The sequence below is a fragment of the Lepus europaeus genome, chromosome 5 (genome assembly GCF_033115175.1).
Source record: "Lepus europaeus isolate LE1 chromosome 5, mLepTim1.pri, whole genome shotgun sequence".
Classification (NCBI taxonomy): Eukaryota; Metazoa; Chordata; class Mammalia; order Lagomorpha; family Leporidae; genus Lepus; species Lepus europaeus.
Genome location: NC_084831.1, coordinates 86,531,764 through 86,551,731, shown reverse-complemented (window position 1 = coordinate 86,551,731; position 19,968 = coordinate 86,531,764). Strand labels below are relative to the sequence as shown.

Sequence of the window (19,968 nt, the reverse complement as noted above, 5' to 3'; positions counted from 1 at the left end):
CCTGCCACCCCCCATGGGAAGCAAGGATTGAGTTCCTCACTCCTGGTTTTGGCCCCCTGGCTATTGTAGGCATTGGATAAACCAGTGAATGAAGCACTCTCTCTCAAATTAATACTTTTTAGAAATCCAAATCCAACTACGGTAAATTATATTTACAAGAGACACCTATAAAATAAAGATAGAGGCCGGCGCTGTGGCCTAGCAGGTAAAGCCACCACCTGCAGTGCTGGGACCCCATATGGGTGCCAATTCAAGTCCCGGCTGCTCCACTTCTGATCCAGCTCTCTGCTATTGCCTGGGAAAGCAATGGAAGATGGTCCAAGTCCTTGGGCCCCTGCATCCGCGTGGGAGACCTGAAAGAAGCTCCTGGCTCCTGGCTTTGGATCAGCGCAGTTCTGGCCATTGTGACCATCTGAGGAGTGAACCAACATATTGGAAGACCTCTCTCTCTGCCTCTGCCTCTCTGTAACTCTGCCTTTCAAATAAAATAAATAAATCTTGAAAAAAAAATATACTGAGGCGTATGTTTAGCACAGCAAATAAGACTCCACTTGAGACTCCCATCCCGTGTCGCCGTGCCTGGATTCAAATCCCAGCGACTCTTCCAATTCCAGCTCCCTGCTAATGTGCACTCGGAGAGGCAGCAGGTCATTCCTCAAGTACACAGCTCCCTGCCACCCACTCTGGAGCCAGCATGCAGTTCCAGACTCTGAGCTTCAGCCTGGTCTAGCCTCAGCTATTGTGAGCATCTGGGGAGTGAACCAACAGATGGAAGATCTCTCGCTGTCTGACTTTGTCTTTCTGTTTTTGTCTCTCTGCCTTTCATTGAAAATAAAAGAGTAGCAAAATATTCATGCAACTATGAAAATTCTCTTTTTTAAAAGATTTATTATTTATTTGAGAGGCAGAGTGACAGAGAGAAAGAGGGAGACAGAGAGAGAGAGGTCTTCCATCCTCTGGTTCACTCCCCAGTTGGCCACAATGGCCAGAGCTGAGCTAATCCAAAGCCAGGAGCCAGGAGCTTCTTCTGGGTCTCCCACGTGGGTGTAGGGACTTAAGCACTTGGGCCATCTTCCACTGCTTTCCCAGGCCATAGCAGAGAGCTGGATCAGAAGAGGAGCAGCCAGGACACAAACCGGTGCCCATATGGGATCCAGCACTGCTGGTGGTGGCTTTACCCACTAGGCCACAGTGCCAGCCCCAGATATGAAAAATTCTTAAAAGGGGGCATGATTAAAAGAAAAGATATTTTCTATATATTTTCAAGTATGTTTGTGTTAATATACTATATAGCCTTCTATTTTATTTATTTGGTAAAGAGAGAAAGACAGATGTGAACAGAGAAAAGACTCCCATCTACTAGTTCACTTCCCAAATGCCCGAAATTCCAGGGGAAGGCCAAGGCCAAAGCCTGGAGCTGGAACTCAATCTGGGTCTCCCACATGAGCGGCAAGAACTCAGTTACTTGAACCAGCACCTCTCTTCCCAGGGTCTACATTAGCAGGAAGCTGGAGTCAGAAGCTGGAGTACGAAATCAAACCCAGGCATGTGGGCATCTGAATGGTTTCTTAATCACCAGATTAAACACCCTCCTCACACCTCTTTTTTAAAATCGGAGTCAGTCTTTACTGGCTTGAGAAGTAATATATTTTAGATTTGTTTCTCTCTTGTTCCAGGTTTGTAATATCTGCATAAGTAATTGCCTGGCCTTTTCATAACATGATAATAAAGCCACACATAATTCTGGTCCTGGCCACTCTTGTTTTGAGATATGAAGTCTAAACCAGTGGTCTCACTCCCTCGCTCTCAATTACTGCATAGATAATTCTTTTATTTAAATAGACTGGATGGAACCAGAGCATATACGATTGGTCGTTTTAAAATCTAGGCATAAATATAAAACCGCAGTATGTCACAACCACATTTAGCAAAAACATGCTTGGCAAAGGATTACAGTATCCTGTGCATAAGCTTAGAATGGATTTCCATCCAATCCTCAGTCCATTTCATCTTGGTGAAGTAAAGAAGATTATAAAGAGACACAGAAGATCCAGAAGAGGGTCTTTAAATATTTGCTGAAGTTTAAAAGCATGGGTTCCTCTCTTCCCTGTGGTATTGGATGTTGCTGCTTTCAGATTTCCTCTTGCTCTTTTTCTCCTATGTTTAAGAATTTATATGTATTTTCATGGTAGCTACTACCTTCTAACAATCATATAAACAGAATAACCTGCTTTAAAAGCCGCATCAGTCAACAAGTGTTTGTGGAGCACCTGCTGCATCCCGTGATAAGCAGGATCCCCAGCTCCGTGCCTTCAGGAGCTGACGTGCTGACAGTGGAAGGTGTACAATAAAAACAAAAGCTATTCCCGGTTGCCCCTCTTCCAGGCCAGCTCTCTGCTGTGGCCAGGGAGTGCAGTGGAGGATGGCCCAAGTCCTTGGGCCCTGCACCCCATGGGAGACCAGGAGAAGCACCTGGCTCCTGTCATTGGATCAGTGCGGTGCGCCGGTCACAGAGCGCCTACCACGGCGGCCATTGGAGGGTGAACCAACGGCAGAAGGAAGACCTTTCTCTCTGTCTCTCTCTCACTGTCCACTCTGCCTGTCAAAAAAAAAAAAAAAGCTATTAACTCAGGTGCTGCCGAGCACAGCGATAAATGATATAATTGTAATAATTATTAGAGAATGCGTAAGCTAAGGGAGCATGCAAATGCCAGAAGGGTGTGAGTTGAGGAGATGGCCATATGAGCACGAAGTGGAACTGAACCAGATAACCTGGCCATGTGCTGCCGAGTGACGCACGGACGCCTCTGCGGAGCGCGGAGAAGCTTCCTGGGACAGAAACTAATAGTTGTTGTTGCTGAAACCATAACATTGTAATTCAGAAATTTCTTCTCACGTGTGGCTTATGAACATTTTTAAACGTTGCCTATGAAAGGCGCAACCCACCGAGTCTGATGGACTTCCTTACTACCTGTAATAACCTGATTGATCTGTTAGAAAAAATACCTGGTTGGACTCCAAGCAGCCGGCTTCCCCTCTCTTGCAGTGGAGTGTGTGACTTTCAGTGGCGTGTGTCACTTCATGGCTTGCGTGAGGAAAACATCTCTGTCACTCGTGCAGCGGAAGGGAACCAGCTGACCTGGCCATCTCGCTGGGTGATGCTTGGAGAGATGCCTTGAGCACAGAGGAGTTTCCCGAGTCCTTTACCTGCCTGCCTTTAGTACTCTGGTGGTTGTCATGCTGACGCCGTAACATTACCACTCAGAACTGTCCCTAGGAGCTGGCTCTGTAGCCAACCCATTAAGGCACTGCCCCAAGCTGAGATGCTCTTTGAGGAGGCGGGCGAGTTATCAGCAGGGTTATCATTGGGGTGTCTCTGGCGTACACAGCTTTCTTCTCCTCTGTGTGTTGTGTCTTTCCATTTGTGTGGGAGGGCTTATTTCTGCTCAAGTGGCTTCAAGCATGAGCACCGGAATAAAAGAGCTCTGGTGAGTTCCAGCTTCGTCATCTCTGAGCTCTGTAAGCTTGGGCAGTTACTTAACCTTTGTATAGAAACAAGGATTAATAATACTTGCACATCAGGTGGTTGTGAGGGCAGAATGAGTTCATGTATTGATGGCTTAACACTGTGCCTGATGCACAGGAATCGCTCGATAAAGTATTATTACCATCATTTTATATTGTCAAGTCCCTGCCCTTGCGTCTGACTGGCAAGATAAGATACACATCCATACACACACAATGTTGACACAATCAAGTGTATCCGAGTTCAACCAGAGAAGCAAAAGCAATATAGGGAGATTTATTACAAGGCATTGGCTTGCGTGGTTGTGGAGGCTGGCTGGGCAGATCCCCAGGGCAGGTCGTCGGGAAGGGCCGGCTGGAGGTCTCGGCATGGGCTGAAGCTGCTGTCCACACAGTATCTGCTCCCCGTCCTGACGAGTCTCCTTTTGATTGGGAATCCTCTGCGGGGCCATGCAGGTCCTTGAGCAGACCAGACCAGGCCTGCCCAAACTACCTAGCATCAGCCGCATGGATTGTCATCCATAGAGGGGAGCAGCACCTCCACTGTGGGCTTCCATAAATGGGGACCGTAGCCTGGCTAAGCTGACACAGCCAGCTAAAATGATTGTGTCATAAATAGTTGTAGTACAAAAATTGAAAGAAAGAAGCCTTCAATGAATAAAGAAGTCAATGCAATTAGAACAGTGGAGAAAGGCTTTGTTGAAGAAATAGGACTTCCACAAGACCTTAGAATTTAGAAAGGCACTAAGGAGGGTCCCCTCGGGACTGGTGGTGTGGTTGAGCTACCGCTGTGACACCCATAGCCCATATCGGAGTGCCAGTTCGAGTCCCTTCTGCTCTACTTCCCATCCAGATTCTTGATAATACACCTGGGAAGTCAGTGGAAGATGGCCCAAATAGTTGGACCCCTGCCACGTGTGTGGGAGACTTGGATGGAGTTCTTGGCTCATGGTTTTCACTTGGCCCAGACCTGGCTTTGGCAGCCATCTGGGGAGTGAACCAGCAGATGGAAGATCTATTTCTGTCCTTCTTCCTCTCTCTCTGTCAGTCTTCCTTTCAAATAAGTAAATCTTTTTTAAAAAGAGTAAAAGAAAAAGGCTAGAGCCCTCCTAACTATAAGCCAACCCTGCCTTTCCACTTTTATCCCACAGAGCAAGATACTGATTAATGTTAGACCAGAAAATTCCCAGAACTACCTTGGTTGGGGCTTCTGGCTGACTGTAAACTAATGTATTCTCCTCTTCTTTTATAGCAAATTTTAAAACAAACTCAGAATGTCAAGCAAATTAGATATGTATTTCATATAAATTATGTACTGTGTGATTAGTCTAATTTAGTAATCAAGTGTATTACCATTTCAGCATTGGCAGTCACTGGGGTGTTGGTATTATTTCCCTGAGGTGTTTTCTGCAACCAATGGATAATTTTTATTAAAAAAGAGTTAGAGGAATCCTCTAAAGTTAACAGGATTCTTAAATTTTCTCAGCTTCTAGGAAGCCAGGAGCCAAAACTGAGTTTAATTTTGCACACTTGTACACTGATTTGCAACTGGAATTCAAGTTCCTTGTTTTTATATTTCTTATTTTAATTAATGTGTGAAGTTTCCCAGCGTCACATCCATTCCCTAGGGCTTGACTCTGGGGCAGTGGATAATAGGTCTGTAAAACTCTGAGAGGGAAATGCAACAGAGGCTGCAGCACCAGAAAAAGCCAAGGGAACTCAGGGAAGTTGCTGGGAGGGGGCCTGCGTTTTGCTCTTTGTGTAGGAACCTCTTTCTCCAAATGAAAGCAACCTTGAACCCTACTTTGATGTGCTTGGTAGGGTCCAGGGTTTTCCCCAGTTGTGCTTTTTCCACCAAGCTGATTACATAATATGCTGTGTCATTCAATGTACATTTTCTCTGATTATAGAAATCACCGATTCATTCGTTGTTCCAGGGAAATCTGTTGGGTGCCTAATGATAAAGACGTGTGGTACTGTCTGTGTACGTGAGATTCCCTTGACACAGCATTTCTGAAGGCTTATTTACTTATGTTTCTTTGTTTGCAAAGCAGAAAGAGAGAGAGGCTATCTTCCATTCACAGGTTCATTCCCCAAATGCTGTAACAGCCAAGGCTGAGCCAGGTGGAAGACAGGACCCAGGAATTCCATCCAGGTCTGCCAAATATCTGGGCCACCACCTGCTGCCTTCCAAGTGCATTACTGGGGAGCCAGATGGGAAGCAAAGGTGGGACTCAATCCTAGGCACACTCCAGTATGGGATCCGGGCATCCCCACTGGCTGAATGTACTACAGCAACGCCCACCCTGACAGCATCTTATGCGTGCTCGATTCTGGAAGAAAAAACAGAAGAAGCGGCGGGGAGGACTGTTTCCCCTCTGCACGTCTCTTGGGACAACACCACTTAATGCTGATGTCTCTGACATGCTGCCCTGTGACCGAGAGTCACAAGGCCGCACCTGGGTAATAATGGGGATTCGCTCACTGCACCCAAGCAGGCCTTTGTCACGGTGACATGAGCACACCCTTTATAAATGAACCATTAAAAGATGAAAGAGCCTCCAAATTTTATTACAGTCTCTTCTGTGATTCAATTTCTAGGGATAATGGTTTATTGGGTAAAACAACTAGCATTAGATGTACTGAATCTGAGATGTTTAGAACCATGTTTTCAATTAGATAGTAATATATAATGCTATTTCATGTAGCTCAACTCTGATGTGACTGGACAAGTTCATTTGGTGTCATTATTCTGTATTTTTAATGTCCTGAACCAGTTCTACCAGAGCACACAGTATTGTGCTCTGGTTTTTGTGTTTTTATTTATTTTTTTTTTCAAAAAGATTTATTTCTTTGAAAAGCAGAGTGACAGAGAAAAAGGAAGAAAGAGAAAGAGATCCCCCATGTGCTGGCTCACTGGAAATACCTGCAATAGCCAGGGCCGAAGCCAGGAGCTGGGAAGGCTGCAGGACAACCCCCAAACTAGTTGGAGGTGTTGCTCCAGAACCCCCAAGCCTGGGCCCCCTCGCCACATGCACAGAAAGCCAGTCACCCACATCAGGGAAGAAGAAAGTGGGTATTGCAAAGCACAGAGCCAGGAGTCTGGCAGCCATTGCTTCATCCCCAGGCTCTCCATGGAGTTAGGACCGAAGGTTCTTTCAGACCGAGACTGGGACTGGGAGGTGCGCGTTCAGCTCGTATCCAGGTTCCTGGTTCATCGATGGTGCTTGTGGCCTTCCTGTGATCGGCGATGCTCTTTAGGGAATGTTTATGGTGGCTGGTGGGCTTCAGCTCGCCTGCGGAGTTACATACCTTCTGCCCCAGACCTGGAAGTTCCCTGTCTGGATGGACCAGGCATTGCCCTAAACAAACCCCTCCAGGCAGTGCTGGCCATCAAGGTGTTACCTACGGGAGATGACTCCTTAAGACCAGTGATTAGCATCTCATAGGGCCAGCCGTACTGACCACTCCTTCAATTCCCTAGCCCAGGGGAAAGGCAAGGAGACCTTGGGCTAAGGGCCAGAGGCCGGGGCAGGCGTTACCTTGCATTACCTTGCCTGTGCTTTTAGGGACTGGTTTCAGGAACGCCATCCCAGTCTCCCACATGGGTGGCAGGGACCCAAAACTTGGACCATCATCTGTTGCCTTCCTAGGCACATTAGCAGGAAGCTAGATCAGAAGCAGTGGGATGCTGGAGTCCCAAGTGGTGACTTAACCTGCAGCGCCACAACGCCCACCCTGGAACATGGTACAGGCTAAATTTTCTTCCCTTCTAACAAAAGGATAGCCCCTTTTCTCTTTATGCCAGCGTGGGTTCATTTCCTGATCTCTTCTTTGTATGTGCCGCCAGCACCATTGCTAGAGCCTGCAGAGGAGACAGACACGCGTGTCCCTGCCCTGAGACGCCCACAGACCTGTAGGGGTGCAGACTGAGGGGCCCATAACTGAAGCGTGAGGCCGGAGTTTCCTGCAGGGCAGCCGGCAAGGCCAGATGCCGCAGGAGTCCTGCTGCAGCCGGGCTGAGCCCCTCAGCGCCCCTCGCTGGAAGTGGTCATGAGCATTTGCAGAGGGTGTGAGGCTGAGCTGCCACAGGAGCAGTGAGTGCTCCCCCCCCCCCCCAACACAGGCTCTGTCTACAAACTGCTGGGAAATGGGTTTGTTCTTTTAAGACCCTGTGACACTCAGCACCTCACCCAGCCACGCTGGAGCCGGCTCATGCTGTGCATTTTCATTCTGGAAACTCTGCACTCACTAGGCAACTTCCGGCTCCTCACCCCTCAGCCCCTGGCAGCTGCTCTCCCACTTTCTGTTTCTGTCTCTTGAACTACTCCAGAACCTTCGTGTAAATGGAATCGCTTAGTATTGGTGTTGCGCCTGGCTCGTCTCGCTTATTAGCACAGCGTCCCCAAGCGTCTTCCTTGGTTGAGGCAGGTGTCAGAACTGCTCCCCTTCCAAGGCGGAATAATATCCCACAGTGTGTATGTGCCACGTTTTGTGTATCTGCTCATCCGCTGAGGAACATTTAGGTTGCTTCCATTTTTATTTTTTATTTGTTGGAAAGGCTGAGGATCAGAAACAGGGATAGAGAAATCTTCCATCCATCCACTACTTCACGCCCCAATGTCCACAACAGCCACAGGTGCACTAGGCCTGAGCCAGGAGCTCCCATGAGAGACAGGATGGTATGGACCCACGTAGCTGAGCCATCCTCTTCTCCCTCAGGGTGTGCATTAACAGGAAGCTGGATCTGAAGGGAGGCAGAACTCAGTCCCAGGCACGGCGATGGAGGACACAGGTGTTCCGAGTAGTGGCTTAACTCCCTGTGCCACAACACCTGCTCTGCTCTCTCCTGTTGTCTGGGAAACTATCTAACATTGACCTAATCTAGTTTACTCAATTGTACTCCTTAGATTCTGTTTGAAAAATAGTGGGTCATGGGGCCAGCGCTGTGGCATAGCGGGTAAAGCCACCACCTGTAGTGCCAACATCTCATATGGGAACCAGTTCAAGTCCCTGCTGCTCCACTTCCGATCCAGCTCTCTGCTATGGCCTGGGAAAGCAGTAGAAGGTGTCCCAAGTCCTTGGGCCCCTGCACCCATGTGGGAGACCTGGAGGAAACTCTTGGCTCCTGGCTTCAGATAGGCACAACTCTGGCCATTGCAGCCATTTGGGGAGTAAACCAGCGGATGGAAGACCTCTCTCCCTCTGCCTCTGCATCTGCCTCTCTGTATCTCTGCCTTTCAAATAAATAAATAAATCTTGGGGGGGGGGGGGGAGTGGGTCCTGACAAAGTGGGATTTATTCTTGCAATGCAAGATTGGTCGAACATTTGAAACTCTACCACCATCTTAAAGGAATAGAAGAGAAATACTATATTATATAAATACATGCATTTGGGGCTGGCGCCATGGCTCACTTGGTTAATCCTCCGCCTGCGGCACTGGCATCCCATATGGGCGCCGGGTTCTAGTCCCGGCTGCTCCTCTTCCAGTCCAGCTCTCTGCTGTGGCCCAGGAGGGTAGTGGAGGATGGCCCAGATGCTTGGGCCCCTGCACCCGTGTGGGAGACCAGGAAGAGGCACCTGGCTTCTGGCTTCGGATCAGCATAGTTCCAGCCATAGCGGCCATTTGGAGGGGTGAACCAACGGAAGGAAGACCTTTCTCTCTGTCTCTCTCTCTCACTGTCTAACTCTGTCAAATAAAAAATAAATAAAAGAAAATAATACATGCATTTGACAAAATTCAATAAATTCTTAGCAAAGTAAGAGCAGAAGGGAGCTTTCTCAGTATGATAAAGGCATATACAAGAAACCACAGCCACCATTGTAAAAAATGATGAGAGCTGGAATGTATAACCTCTGAGCTTAAAGACCGTACTTTTCAGGGATCCATTTCTTTTTTTTTTCTTTTTTTTTTTTTTTTTTTTTTTGAGACAGGCAGAGTGGATAGTGAGAGAGAGACAGAGAGAAAGGTCTTCCTTTTTGCCGTTGGTTCACCCTCCAATGGCCGCTGCGGCCGGCGCATCATGCTGATCCGAAGCCAGGAGCCAGGTGCTTCTCCTGGTCTCCCATGCAGGTGCAGGGCCCAAGGACTTGGGCCATCCTCCACTGCCTTCCCGGGCAATAGCAGAGAGCTGGCCTGGAAGAGGGGCAACCGGGACAGAATCCGGTGCCCCAACCGGGACTAGAACCCGTTGTGCCGGCGCCGCAAGGCAGAGGATTAGCCTGTTAAGCCACGGCGCTGGCCAAGGGATCCATTTCTATAGTTCTTTATAATCTCTGAGCCTAGGATCAAGGCAAGGATGTATGACTGCCTCACTTCTAGTCCACATCTCACCAAATATTCTAGCTGCTATAATTAAGCAAGAAAAAGAAATAAGGGTCCGGCACTGTGGCATAGCAGGTAAAGCTGCCGCCTGCAGTGCCGGCATCCCATATGGGTGCCAGTTCGTATCCTGGCTGCTCCACTGGCTGCTCCACTTCTGATCCAGCTCTCTGCTGTGGCCTGGGAAAGCAGAAGAAGATGGCCCAAGTCCTTGGGCCCCTGCACCCGCATGAGAGACCTGGAAGAAGTTCCTGGCTCCTAGCTTTGGATCAGCACAACTCTGGCCATCGCAACCAACTGGGAAGTTAACCTGCGGATGGAAGACCTCTCTCTCTCTCTGCCTCTCCTCTCTGTGGAGCTCTGACTTTCAAATAAATAAATAAATCTTAAAAAAAAAAAAAGAAAGAAAGAAATTTCTCCTTTAAAAAAAAAAGAAAAAGAAATAAAAGGCACAGAGAGAAGAAAGAAACGGAAGCCACTGAAAATCCTTGATATAGATGAGGCTTAACTAATGCCACACAATCTCATTACCATTTTATAAAGAAAACAGTTTCTGCTACACGAAGGGGCATCTCTTCAGTCATAAAGCAGCCATTGGACGCTGTAACTCAGTCCTCTGGGGTGCTCTGTCATCTTGCACGAACGACTTACGGGAGGCAGAAGCAGCGATACCCCAGAGACAGGCTTCTGCTCCCTTAAAATGAGCATGAGGCGACCGTGAATTCTGAACCAGGGACTCGCGAGTATTCTCTGAGACCAGCAGCCTCAGCATCACCTGGGGACCTGCTGTAAACGCAAAATGCCAGCCCCACCCAAGACTCCGAGAGTGGGGTCCAGAATCTTCCCAGCAAGGCCTGCAGGTGACCGGAAGCTCCCTAAAGTCCCAGGACCCCTACTGGAAACCTCTAAAGACAAAAAGCATAGGGCCCCAGCTGGTCCTAATTCCTCTTTGTGGAAAGGGACGGACTATCTCACATTCTAGCCAGTCTCCCTAGCAGAGGGGGGCACCTTGCATTTCACCAGTGAGAGTCCCGTTCTAACGGGCGCCACAGGCTTCACCGATTAACATCCTCCGTTTCTAATTAAAAGTTCAGAAATGGATCGGTCGCGGTGAAGGTCAGGGATATATTGGTAGAAGCGCTTCTCCAGCTCCCGAGAACTGCCGCCGAGGGCTCTGGACGACTCGCGCCGAAGCTGCGGTCCCCGCCGGGGCCTGTCACTGGAGCGCCGTGGACAGCGGAGACTTAAAACCGCGGAGCCAGGAGTGGGCGCGGCGTCAGCGGCCGACGGCATGAAGAAGCCATCCTGCTACTTTTTTTTTTTCTTAGTAAGGAGAAATCGATGCTTTTGTCTGAAACACATTCTTAAAACACGGATCATAGAAAATTATTTAAAACCTGGCGCTACCCATCAGTTGATTGTTATTTCCCCCTCGTGCTACAGTTCCCCCAGTACCAAAATTACTCTTTCGCCGCCGGTGGGTTTTGGAAAATAAAGCTAAAGAGTGCCCTCTGCCGGTCCTGTGAGGTATGTGCAAGCAAGGAGGTAGTGCGGACTTGGGGAAAGCCTTTTTCAATTTCAATGCCAGTTGAACATGCTTTATCATTTCTGTTTTGTATTCAGATGATCATATTACTGATACGGATGACTGTTTGTATAGCTGTGCCTGAGAAATGAAATGAAACCGTTAAGTGGCCAGCCATCCTTTCCACACAGGCATGTGGGAAATCGGCTTTTGGTGTGGGGTGAAAGCCACAGGCTGAAGAGTCTGTTCTTTGTGGCTCCCTCTTTGAGACAGGGTTGGCTTGAGGCCTTTGTGCAACACGAGAATCTGATTCCTACAGCTGAATGCCAGACTTTCTTCCCTGCTCGCTAGTCAGCTAATAAGCTGCCTGGTTCGTGCTTTTATTAAAAAAAAAAAAAAAAGTTTTAGAATTATGGGAAAATATTCACTTTATCCTCAGTGTAATTGGAAAACCAAAACCACAGGTTCTTTATGTTGGTTGTTTAATAGCTGCTGAAATACCTAACTATGCTATGTGCTGGGGCAGGCCAGGGCTGAGCCTCAGCCTCCAAGCCATCTTGCTTTTCAGCAGGAAAGAAAACATGAACAAAAACGATGTTAGAATTTGGAATACAGAGGCTGGCATAGCAGGTAAAGCTGTCGCCTGCGGTCCCAGCATCCCATATGGAACGCCAGTTCATGTCCCGGCTGCTCTACTTCCAATCCAACTTCCTAATAATGTGCCTGGGAAAGCAGCAGGAAATGGCCCAACTACTTGGGCTTCTGCACCTGCATGGGAGACCTGGAAGAAGCTCCTGGCTCCTGATTTCAGCCTGGTTCAGCTCCAGCCTTTGCAGCTATTTGGGGAGTGAACCAGTGGATAGAAGATCTCTCTCTCTCTCCCTGCCTGTCGAATAAATAAATAAATGTAAGAAAAAAAGAATTTGGAACACAAGGAAAAAAGAGAGGGAGAATATGGACTCACAAGAGAGATACACAACCTCAGTTCTTTGTAGGAAGATTTGGTGGTGTAGGGAGGCCCACATTTCAGTCTTGACCTTGATCAGAGTTGGGGACACAAGGCTGCAAGGTGCTCAGGATCAGGCTGTCCTTGTCGCAGTGCCCTCCTTCTGGAGCAAAGCTCAGCATGCAGAGGAGTCGTAGCTAGTTCAGGGCGACACTGGTTCTATAGGATAAAGCCGATATTGGTGCCGCTTTGCTTCTCCAATCAGCTTGAAGGTCACGTAGCCTACGTAGCCTTCCAAGTGATCCTGATTGGCCTGGGCCACACCCGGGAGCCCTTTACCTGATTGGCAACTACAAGTCCCTTCAACCGGAAGCCGGGGTGGGGGAAATGTGCCTTGGGCTCCTGCCACTTGCCAGCAGTCGGTCACAGGTATTGTTGGCTGTTTTAAGTTGAGTGCTTACTTCTTTATATTCAGCCCCTTGTTTTTTTTTTTTTTCTCTCTCATCATTTTTTCTTTCAAAGCTGAGATTTCCCTCTAAGCACTGTTCCAGCTGCTGCCTCCCACGAGGTTGGGATTCCAGTAACTAGTCTTCATTTCCATAGCCATTTCTGCTGTAACCCACACATCATTTAGGGGTGTGCTTTGTAGTTGCCAGATATATCTGTGTCCCTTTTCACTTTATCCTTTTTTTGCCTTTACTGTTTTTCATTCATTTTACTTTCTCTTTTCCAGTGGGCCATGTTGGAGCTATGGGTAGAACTGAAACCTAACTTTTTTTCCCAATTAAAAAAAAAATTGTGGACTCTGTGGCTTAAATTCCTTGGGAGCTGCAGGAGCTTTCTCTCTGGCTCCCGAGTAAGACCTCAGGGCCCCAGGACCTTTGCAACCACGGAGAAACGTGCCAGTGAGATTGCTGGCCACCTGGTCCTGAGCAGAGGAGCCAAGCAGGTGATTCTGCCTTTCCTAAAATTCCCCTGTGGTCGTCCAGATCGAGGGACGGCATGGAGCGCGTCTCCACGTGGGCCCCACACTCGGGCCTGGGAACTGAACGTGGCTCCTGCTCTCAATGGCAGCTCCTGTTCCTTTTAGAGCCAGGATGAGACAGAGAAAGCAGGCCGTGGTCCGGAACTCCTCCGGCTCAGCTCCTGCCTGCTGACACTTAGTGCTTCGCTTGGCCAGCGCCCCTGATCCCCGTCAGGGCTGTATTTATCCTCAGGAAGGTTGGGAGGAGGACCCAGTGGGCAGGTCTAAGGGGCCTGCGCTGTTCTGAGCAGTTCACAGCCATGGTTAAGCAGATGGGCTCTGGAGCCTGCCTGGAGTGGTCACCTGGTTTTTTCCTTTTGTAGCAGCGAACAAATTACTTAACAGATATTTCTGCTTCCTTGTCTTTACAATGAGTATAGCAATTGCTCTTCTTTCCCAGGGTTTTTGCCATATTAAAAGTAGGGCCCGGGCCCAGTGTCCTTCACACAGTGTGTGAAGCGGCCACTTTAAATGCTGGCATCCCATGTCAGAGTGCTGTTGGCATCCTGGCTGCTCCACTTCTGATCCAGCTGCCTTCTGATGCTCTTGGGAGGCAGTGGAAGATGGCCCAAGTGCTTGGGCCCCTGCACCCGCATGGGAAACCTGGCTAGAGGCTCCTGGCTGTTGTAGCCATTTGGGGAGTGAACCAGTGAATGGAAGATCTCTCTTTCTCTCTCTCTCTCTCTCTCTCTCTCTCTCTCTCTCTCTCGCTGACTCTCAACTGCCTTTCAAATAAATAAGTAAATATTTTTTAAAAAATATAGAACACTTGTAGGGCTGTTATTGTGGCATAGGAGGAAAAGCTGCCCCCTGCAACACCAGCATCCTATACGGGAACTGGTTCATGTCCCTGCTGCTCCACTTCCTATCCAGTTTCCTGCTCATGGCCTGGGAAAGCAGCAGAAGATGGTCCAAATAGTTGAATCCCTGCCACCCACATGAGAAATCCAGAAGAAGCTCCTGGCTTCAGGCTGGCCCAGCTCTAGCCATTGAGGCCATGTGGGGAGTGAACCAGCAGATGGAAGATCTCTCTGTGTGTAATTCTGATTTTCAAATAAATTTTTTAAAATGTAGAGCACTAGGAACAGTACCTGATGTGTGATAAGCAAATAGTAACTGCCAGGCATTTCATTAACAATTCTCATTAATTCAACACCCAGAGCTGCATTTTATCTGGCTTCCATGTTCAGTTTCCCCATTCATCTCATGTCTTGGTTGGCTGAAATTCTCTTGTAATTTCTTCAAGAGATACTAATAATGCAAATTGTATTTTCTGAACCTTACATGTTCAAAAACATTTGATGTCTTTGACTAGAATGAAAAGTTTGGCTATGTAAAAATAAACATAGCTATTATTGAACACTTAGTGAAGTCACCAGTGAGCTATACTTATTATATCCTTTAATCATCGTAAGAGTGCCATACTATTTTTTTCAAGCTTTAGCTTTGTTTTTTAATTTTTGCTTAATTTATTTGAGAGGAAGGGAGAGTGCACTCTCATCTACTAGTTCACTCCCCAAATGCCCACAAAGTGGAGAACCAAGCCAGGCAGAGAGCAGGTGCCCAGAACTCAACCCAGGTCTCCCACATGATCTCCCCGGAAGCTGAGATCAGGAGTGGAGCTGGAACTGGAACCAGTGGGGGATGCCAGCATTCCCAATGGCATCTTTTTTTTTTTTTTTTGACAGAGTGGACAGTGAGAGAGAGAGAGACAGAGAGAAAGGTCTTCCTTCTCCATTGGTTCACCCTCCAATGGCTGCTGCAGCCGGCGCACCGCGCTGATCCGAAGGCAGGAGCCAGGTGCTTCTCCTGGTCTCCCATGGGGTGCAGGGCCCAAGCACTTGGGCCATCCTCCACTGAACTCCCGGGCCACAGCAGAGAGCTGGCCTGGAAGAGGGGCAACCGGGACAGAATCCGGTGCCCCGACCGGGACTAGAACCTGATGTGCAGGCACTGCAGGCGGAAGATTAACCTAGTGAGCCACAGCGTCGGCCCCAATGGCATCTTAACCACCAGGCCAACTGCCTGCTCCGCTGCCTACTGTTAACATCACCTTTTGTAGATGAGAAAGTTTAGATGCAGGAAGTCACACTGCCTTGCCCAGAGGCGTTTTGCTCTGAAATCTGATGGCAGTCTGGTTTGTTTCCCCTTAAGGACGCCTTGATCTTTCTACCCAGATGTTTAAAGGATTGTTTATTTGTGAAGTCCAGTAATCATCTCTGGGATGTCTTCCAGAGATTACTCATACCAGTTTTTATTGGGACACTATATGTCCTTTCGGTCTATAAATTAAAACGTTCCTTCATTTGTGTGAACTTTCCTTGAGTTGTGCTTGGATTATTTTTCCTTTTCTACTTTATTCCTGTTTCCCTCACATGGACATACTGGACGTCTTCTGACTTCTGAGTTTGTCAGTTTGCCCAGAATCCCTTTGGATTCTTTGCATTCCCATTTCGTTTCGTGCTTGTTCCTCAGTCTTGTCCTCCTGAGTCTCTCTCTGGGTCTTGATTTTTCTTTATCTATCTTCCCCCCTCCCCATTTCTTTCTTCCTTTCTTTCTTTCTTTCTTTTTTTTTAAACAGGCAGAGTGGATAGTGAGAGAGAGACAGAGAGAAAGGTCTTCCTTTGCCGTTGGTTCACCCTCCAGTGGATGCCGCGGCCGGCGCACCGCACTGATCCGATGGCAGGAGCCAGGTGCTTCTCCTGGCCTCCCATGGGGTGCAGGGCCCAAGGACTTGGGCCATCCTCTACTGCACTCCCTGGCCACAGCAGAGAGCTTGCCTGGAAGAGGGGCAATTGGGACAGAATCTGGCACCCCGACCGGGACTAGAACCCGGTGTGCCAGCGCCATAGGCAGAGGATTAGCCTAGTGAGCCGTGGCGCCGGCCCCCTCCCCATTTCTAATGTAGCTTTTATTTCTGGGACTTTTCTTTCTTTTTCTTCCTTTCTGAGTTCTGTTAGCTCGCTTTTTTTTCTGTTGACTATCATTTCTTCTTTTTAAAATATTATTTAAAAAATATGTTATGTATTTGAAAGGCAGAGTGACAGAGAAAGAGAGGGGAGAGAGACCACTTCCACCTGCTGGTTCACTTCCCAAATGGCTGGAAGAGCCAGGGCTGGGCCAGGACAGCCAGGAGCCTGGAACTCCAGCTGGGTCTCCCACATGGGTGGCAGGGGCCCAGGCACTTGGGCCATCTTCTGTCTTCCCAGGGAGCTGGAATGGAAGTGGAGCAGCTGAGACTCCAACCAGCGCTCTCATAAAGGGATGCGGGCGTTGCAGCCAGCAGCTGAGCCCACTGTGGCACACCGGCCCCTGAATTCCTACTTCAAACTATTTCAAGAAGTCTCTTTAAATCATGGCAATACATTTGGTCTGCCTTGTGGCAGCATTTTTCAGGGGACAATTTCTGATGTTTCCTTTTCCTATTCCTTTTCTCCTAATTCTTGTGGATTTGCTGTATAGATTGTTTTCTTTTGATTATTACTCAGGTTGAGGGAAGTGAGTTCTTCCTCAGCTAGCCATTTGCAGGAAGCAGCTGGCAATGAACTGAGCTAAAAGAGAAGCTGTGTGGGGTGGGCGCTGTTGCATGGCGGGGAAAGCTGTCTCCTGCAATGCCAGAGTCCTGTGTGGGTGCCAGTTTGAGTCCCAGCTGCTCCGCTTCTGGTCCAGCTTGGGGAAGCAGCAGAAGATGGGCCTAGCCCTTGGGCCCCTGCACCCACATAGGAGACCTACACAGAAACTCCTGGCTCCTGGCTGCTTCTGATCAGCCCAGCTCCAGCCATTGCAGCCTTCGAGGAGTGAATCAGCAGATGGAAGATCCCCCCCCCCCCCCCCCCCGTAACTCTGCCTTTCAAATAAATAGATCTTTTAAAGAGAGAGAGAAGCTGCTTGTGGCTGCAGGTGCAGGTGCAGGTGCAGGTGCGTGTGGTGTGATGTGGTGTGAGAAAGAAAAGAAAGGTGAGACTGGAAGACCCACACAGTTGCACTTACCCTGTGCCCTCCCCAGAAGCTGCAGGGCTGCTCCCAGCTGGGGCTGCCCCAGCCCTAGCTCATCCTAGCAACCATTGTCAAGGGCTCTGTCATTCAGCCCTGCCTTGCCCCACCACTTGCACAAGCCTGATAAAGTCCGGGGAAGCCCCCGCAGCTTGCGCCCCTTAAGCTTTCATTGCAGAGCAGGGGGTGCCCTTGCCCTGCCCGCCGGGTCCGAGGGCCGGGCCGCCTCAGGCTCTGCTCTCGTGCACTCCCGGCTCTGCTTTCGTCTTCCCGGGACTCAGCAGCCCCGCCCAGGCCTTCTTTTGGCACAGGCCGAGTTCCTGCTTCCTTTTCCTTTCCTTCTTTGGTGTGGTCTCGGGATGATGAAATCGAAGAGGTAAATTAATGTTATTTTCATATTTTAAACTTCTGAAGTTTATTTTAAAGCTAATGCCACTTTTTTAAGATTTTATTTATCTGAGAGGCAGAGTTACAGAGAGAGAGAGAGAAAGAGAGATCTTCCAGGCTCTGGTTCACTCCCCAAATGGCCGCAATGGCTGGTGCTGTGCCAATCTGAAGCCAGGAAGCCAGGAGCTTCCTCCAGGTCTCCCACGCGGGTGCAGGGGCCCAAGGACGTGGGCCACCTTCCACTGCCTTCTCGGGCCAGAAGCAGGGAGCTGGGTGGAGGAGAAGCAGCTGGAATGAGAACCGGCTCCCATGTGGGATGCTGGTGCCTCAGACTGAGAAGGCTCCAGCAAACAGGCCCCAAAACCACAGCCATTTTTAAAGATAGAGTGCTCTGTTCCTGGAGGAGCAGGTGCCACACTGCCTCAGGGTACAAGGGGGGAAACTAGTTGGGAACTCAGTGTTCAGGGCCGGAGCAGCAAGCTCCCTCGTGGTCATGGAGGCGGTAACCGAGGCTGGGTTCAAATCCAGGTCTGAGTGAGTCCGAGGCCGAGATCCTCCCGTCACAGGACTTTGTCTTAAGGATTTAGATGTCTCAGATCTTTACTAATTATATACTGAATCGATCTTCTGTATATAAAGATAATTGGAAATGAAAAAAAAAAAACCTGGTGTTAATTGGAAATGGCATAGAAAATTAATTTTTTAAAAAAAATATTATGTAGGATCTCTGTCTTTAATGTGCTGTACACTCTAATTTGATGCTATAACTGGTACTCCAACAGTATTTTTTTTCACTTTGTGTTGCTATATGGGGGCAAACTGTTGAAATCGTTGCCTAGTATATGCTAAACTGATCTTCTGTATATAAAGAGAATTGAAAATGAATCATGATGTGATTGGAAGGGGAGGGGGAGCGGGAAAGGGGAGGGTTGTGGGTGGGAGGGAAGTTTTGGGGAAGCCATTGTAGCCCATAAGCTGTACTTTGGAAATTTATATTCATTAAATAAAAGTTTAATAATAAAAAAAAAAGGATGTAGATGTCTCTTTGTGGGATCTTTCTGAGGTTCCTTCTTGTGAGCATTTTTCTTTCTATTAACTGCTGTTTTATTTCCTGGTTTTCAGTGTGACAAGTACAAGACTGGAGTCATTGATGGGCCTGCTTGTAACAGCCTTTGTGTAACAGAAACGCTTTACTTTGGAAAATGCTTATCCACCAAGCCCAACAATCAGGTACGTACAGAATGATCATATACTCTGATTTTAATGGGAGCTAAAGGCATTATTAAAAGAATTTTAAAAAATATTTATTTGTTTATTTGAGAGGCAGAGTTACAGAGAGAGGGAGAGACAAGGAAATCTTCCAACTGCTGATTCACTGTCCAAATGGCCACAGTACCTGGAGCTGGGCCAGGCTCCTGGAACCAGGAGCTTCATCTGGGTCTCCCATGTAGGTGCAGGGGCCCAAGCACTTGGGCCATCTTCCATGGCCTTCCCAGGCACATTAGCAGGAGCTGGATTGGATGTGGAGCAATCAGGACTCGAACTGGCACCCACATGGGATACCAGTGTTGCAGGCAGTAGCTTAACCCCCTGCACCACAATGCCGTGCCCTAAAATGATTTTTAAATTAACAAGCATATTTAAGAGGATTTCTGAAACAAAGCCCAACATTTAAATGTCAGCTGCCCACCAGGCACTGTGTGAGGCACTGGGAGAGAACACGGAGAGCAAGACAGACAAGCCTCTGGCCTCGTGTGCTTACGCTCTGGCGTGGAAGAAGACGCTATGAAATGAGTCAACAAATAAGGAAGACCATTTCGGACAGTGCCGGGGCTAGGAGGAAAATACAGCAGGGGATGGGTTAGAGGCTGCCTGGGATAGAAGAGGAACCTACTGGAGGAAGGGGTGGGGGAGACCCGTCCAAGGTGCAGTCTGAGCCGACACTTGAATGGTGTGCAAGAACCAGCCACGTGGAGATCCGGGAGCGTGCATCCCAGGCAGAAGCACTGCAGATGACACATGTTGTGAAGCAAGAACAAGCAGGTGCAAAGAACAGAAGGGCCAGTGTAGCTGGGGCGGGGAGAATCAGGGAGGAAGGGGGACAAGATCAGGCCGGGGAAGTAGGTCAGGCCAGCTCAGATGGAGCCAGCAGGCAATGGGAAGGACTTCGGACATTATGCTAATTGATTTAGGAATTTAATGGAGAGTTTGAAGCAGGGATATGATATAATCTGCTTTGTTTGGA

At 48.5% G+C, this 19,968-nt stretch overlaps 1 protein-coding gene across 1 annotated transcript in view; it reads left to right on the top strand.

The window, feature by feature from the left end:
* The window catches only part of DIPK1A (divergent protein kinase domain 1A), a 107,455-nt gene that overhangs the window by 81,725 nt on the left and 5,762 nt on the right, over positions 1–19,968 (top strand). The window contains exon 3 of the mRNA XM_062191742.1: positions 18,846–18,953. Within this exon, the coding sequence (XP_062047726.1) occupies positions 18,846–18,953 (108 nt within the window). The remainder of the gene's footprint in view (positions 1–18,845; positions 18,954–19,968) is intronic.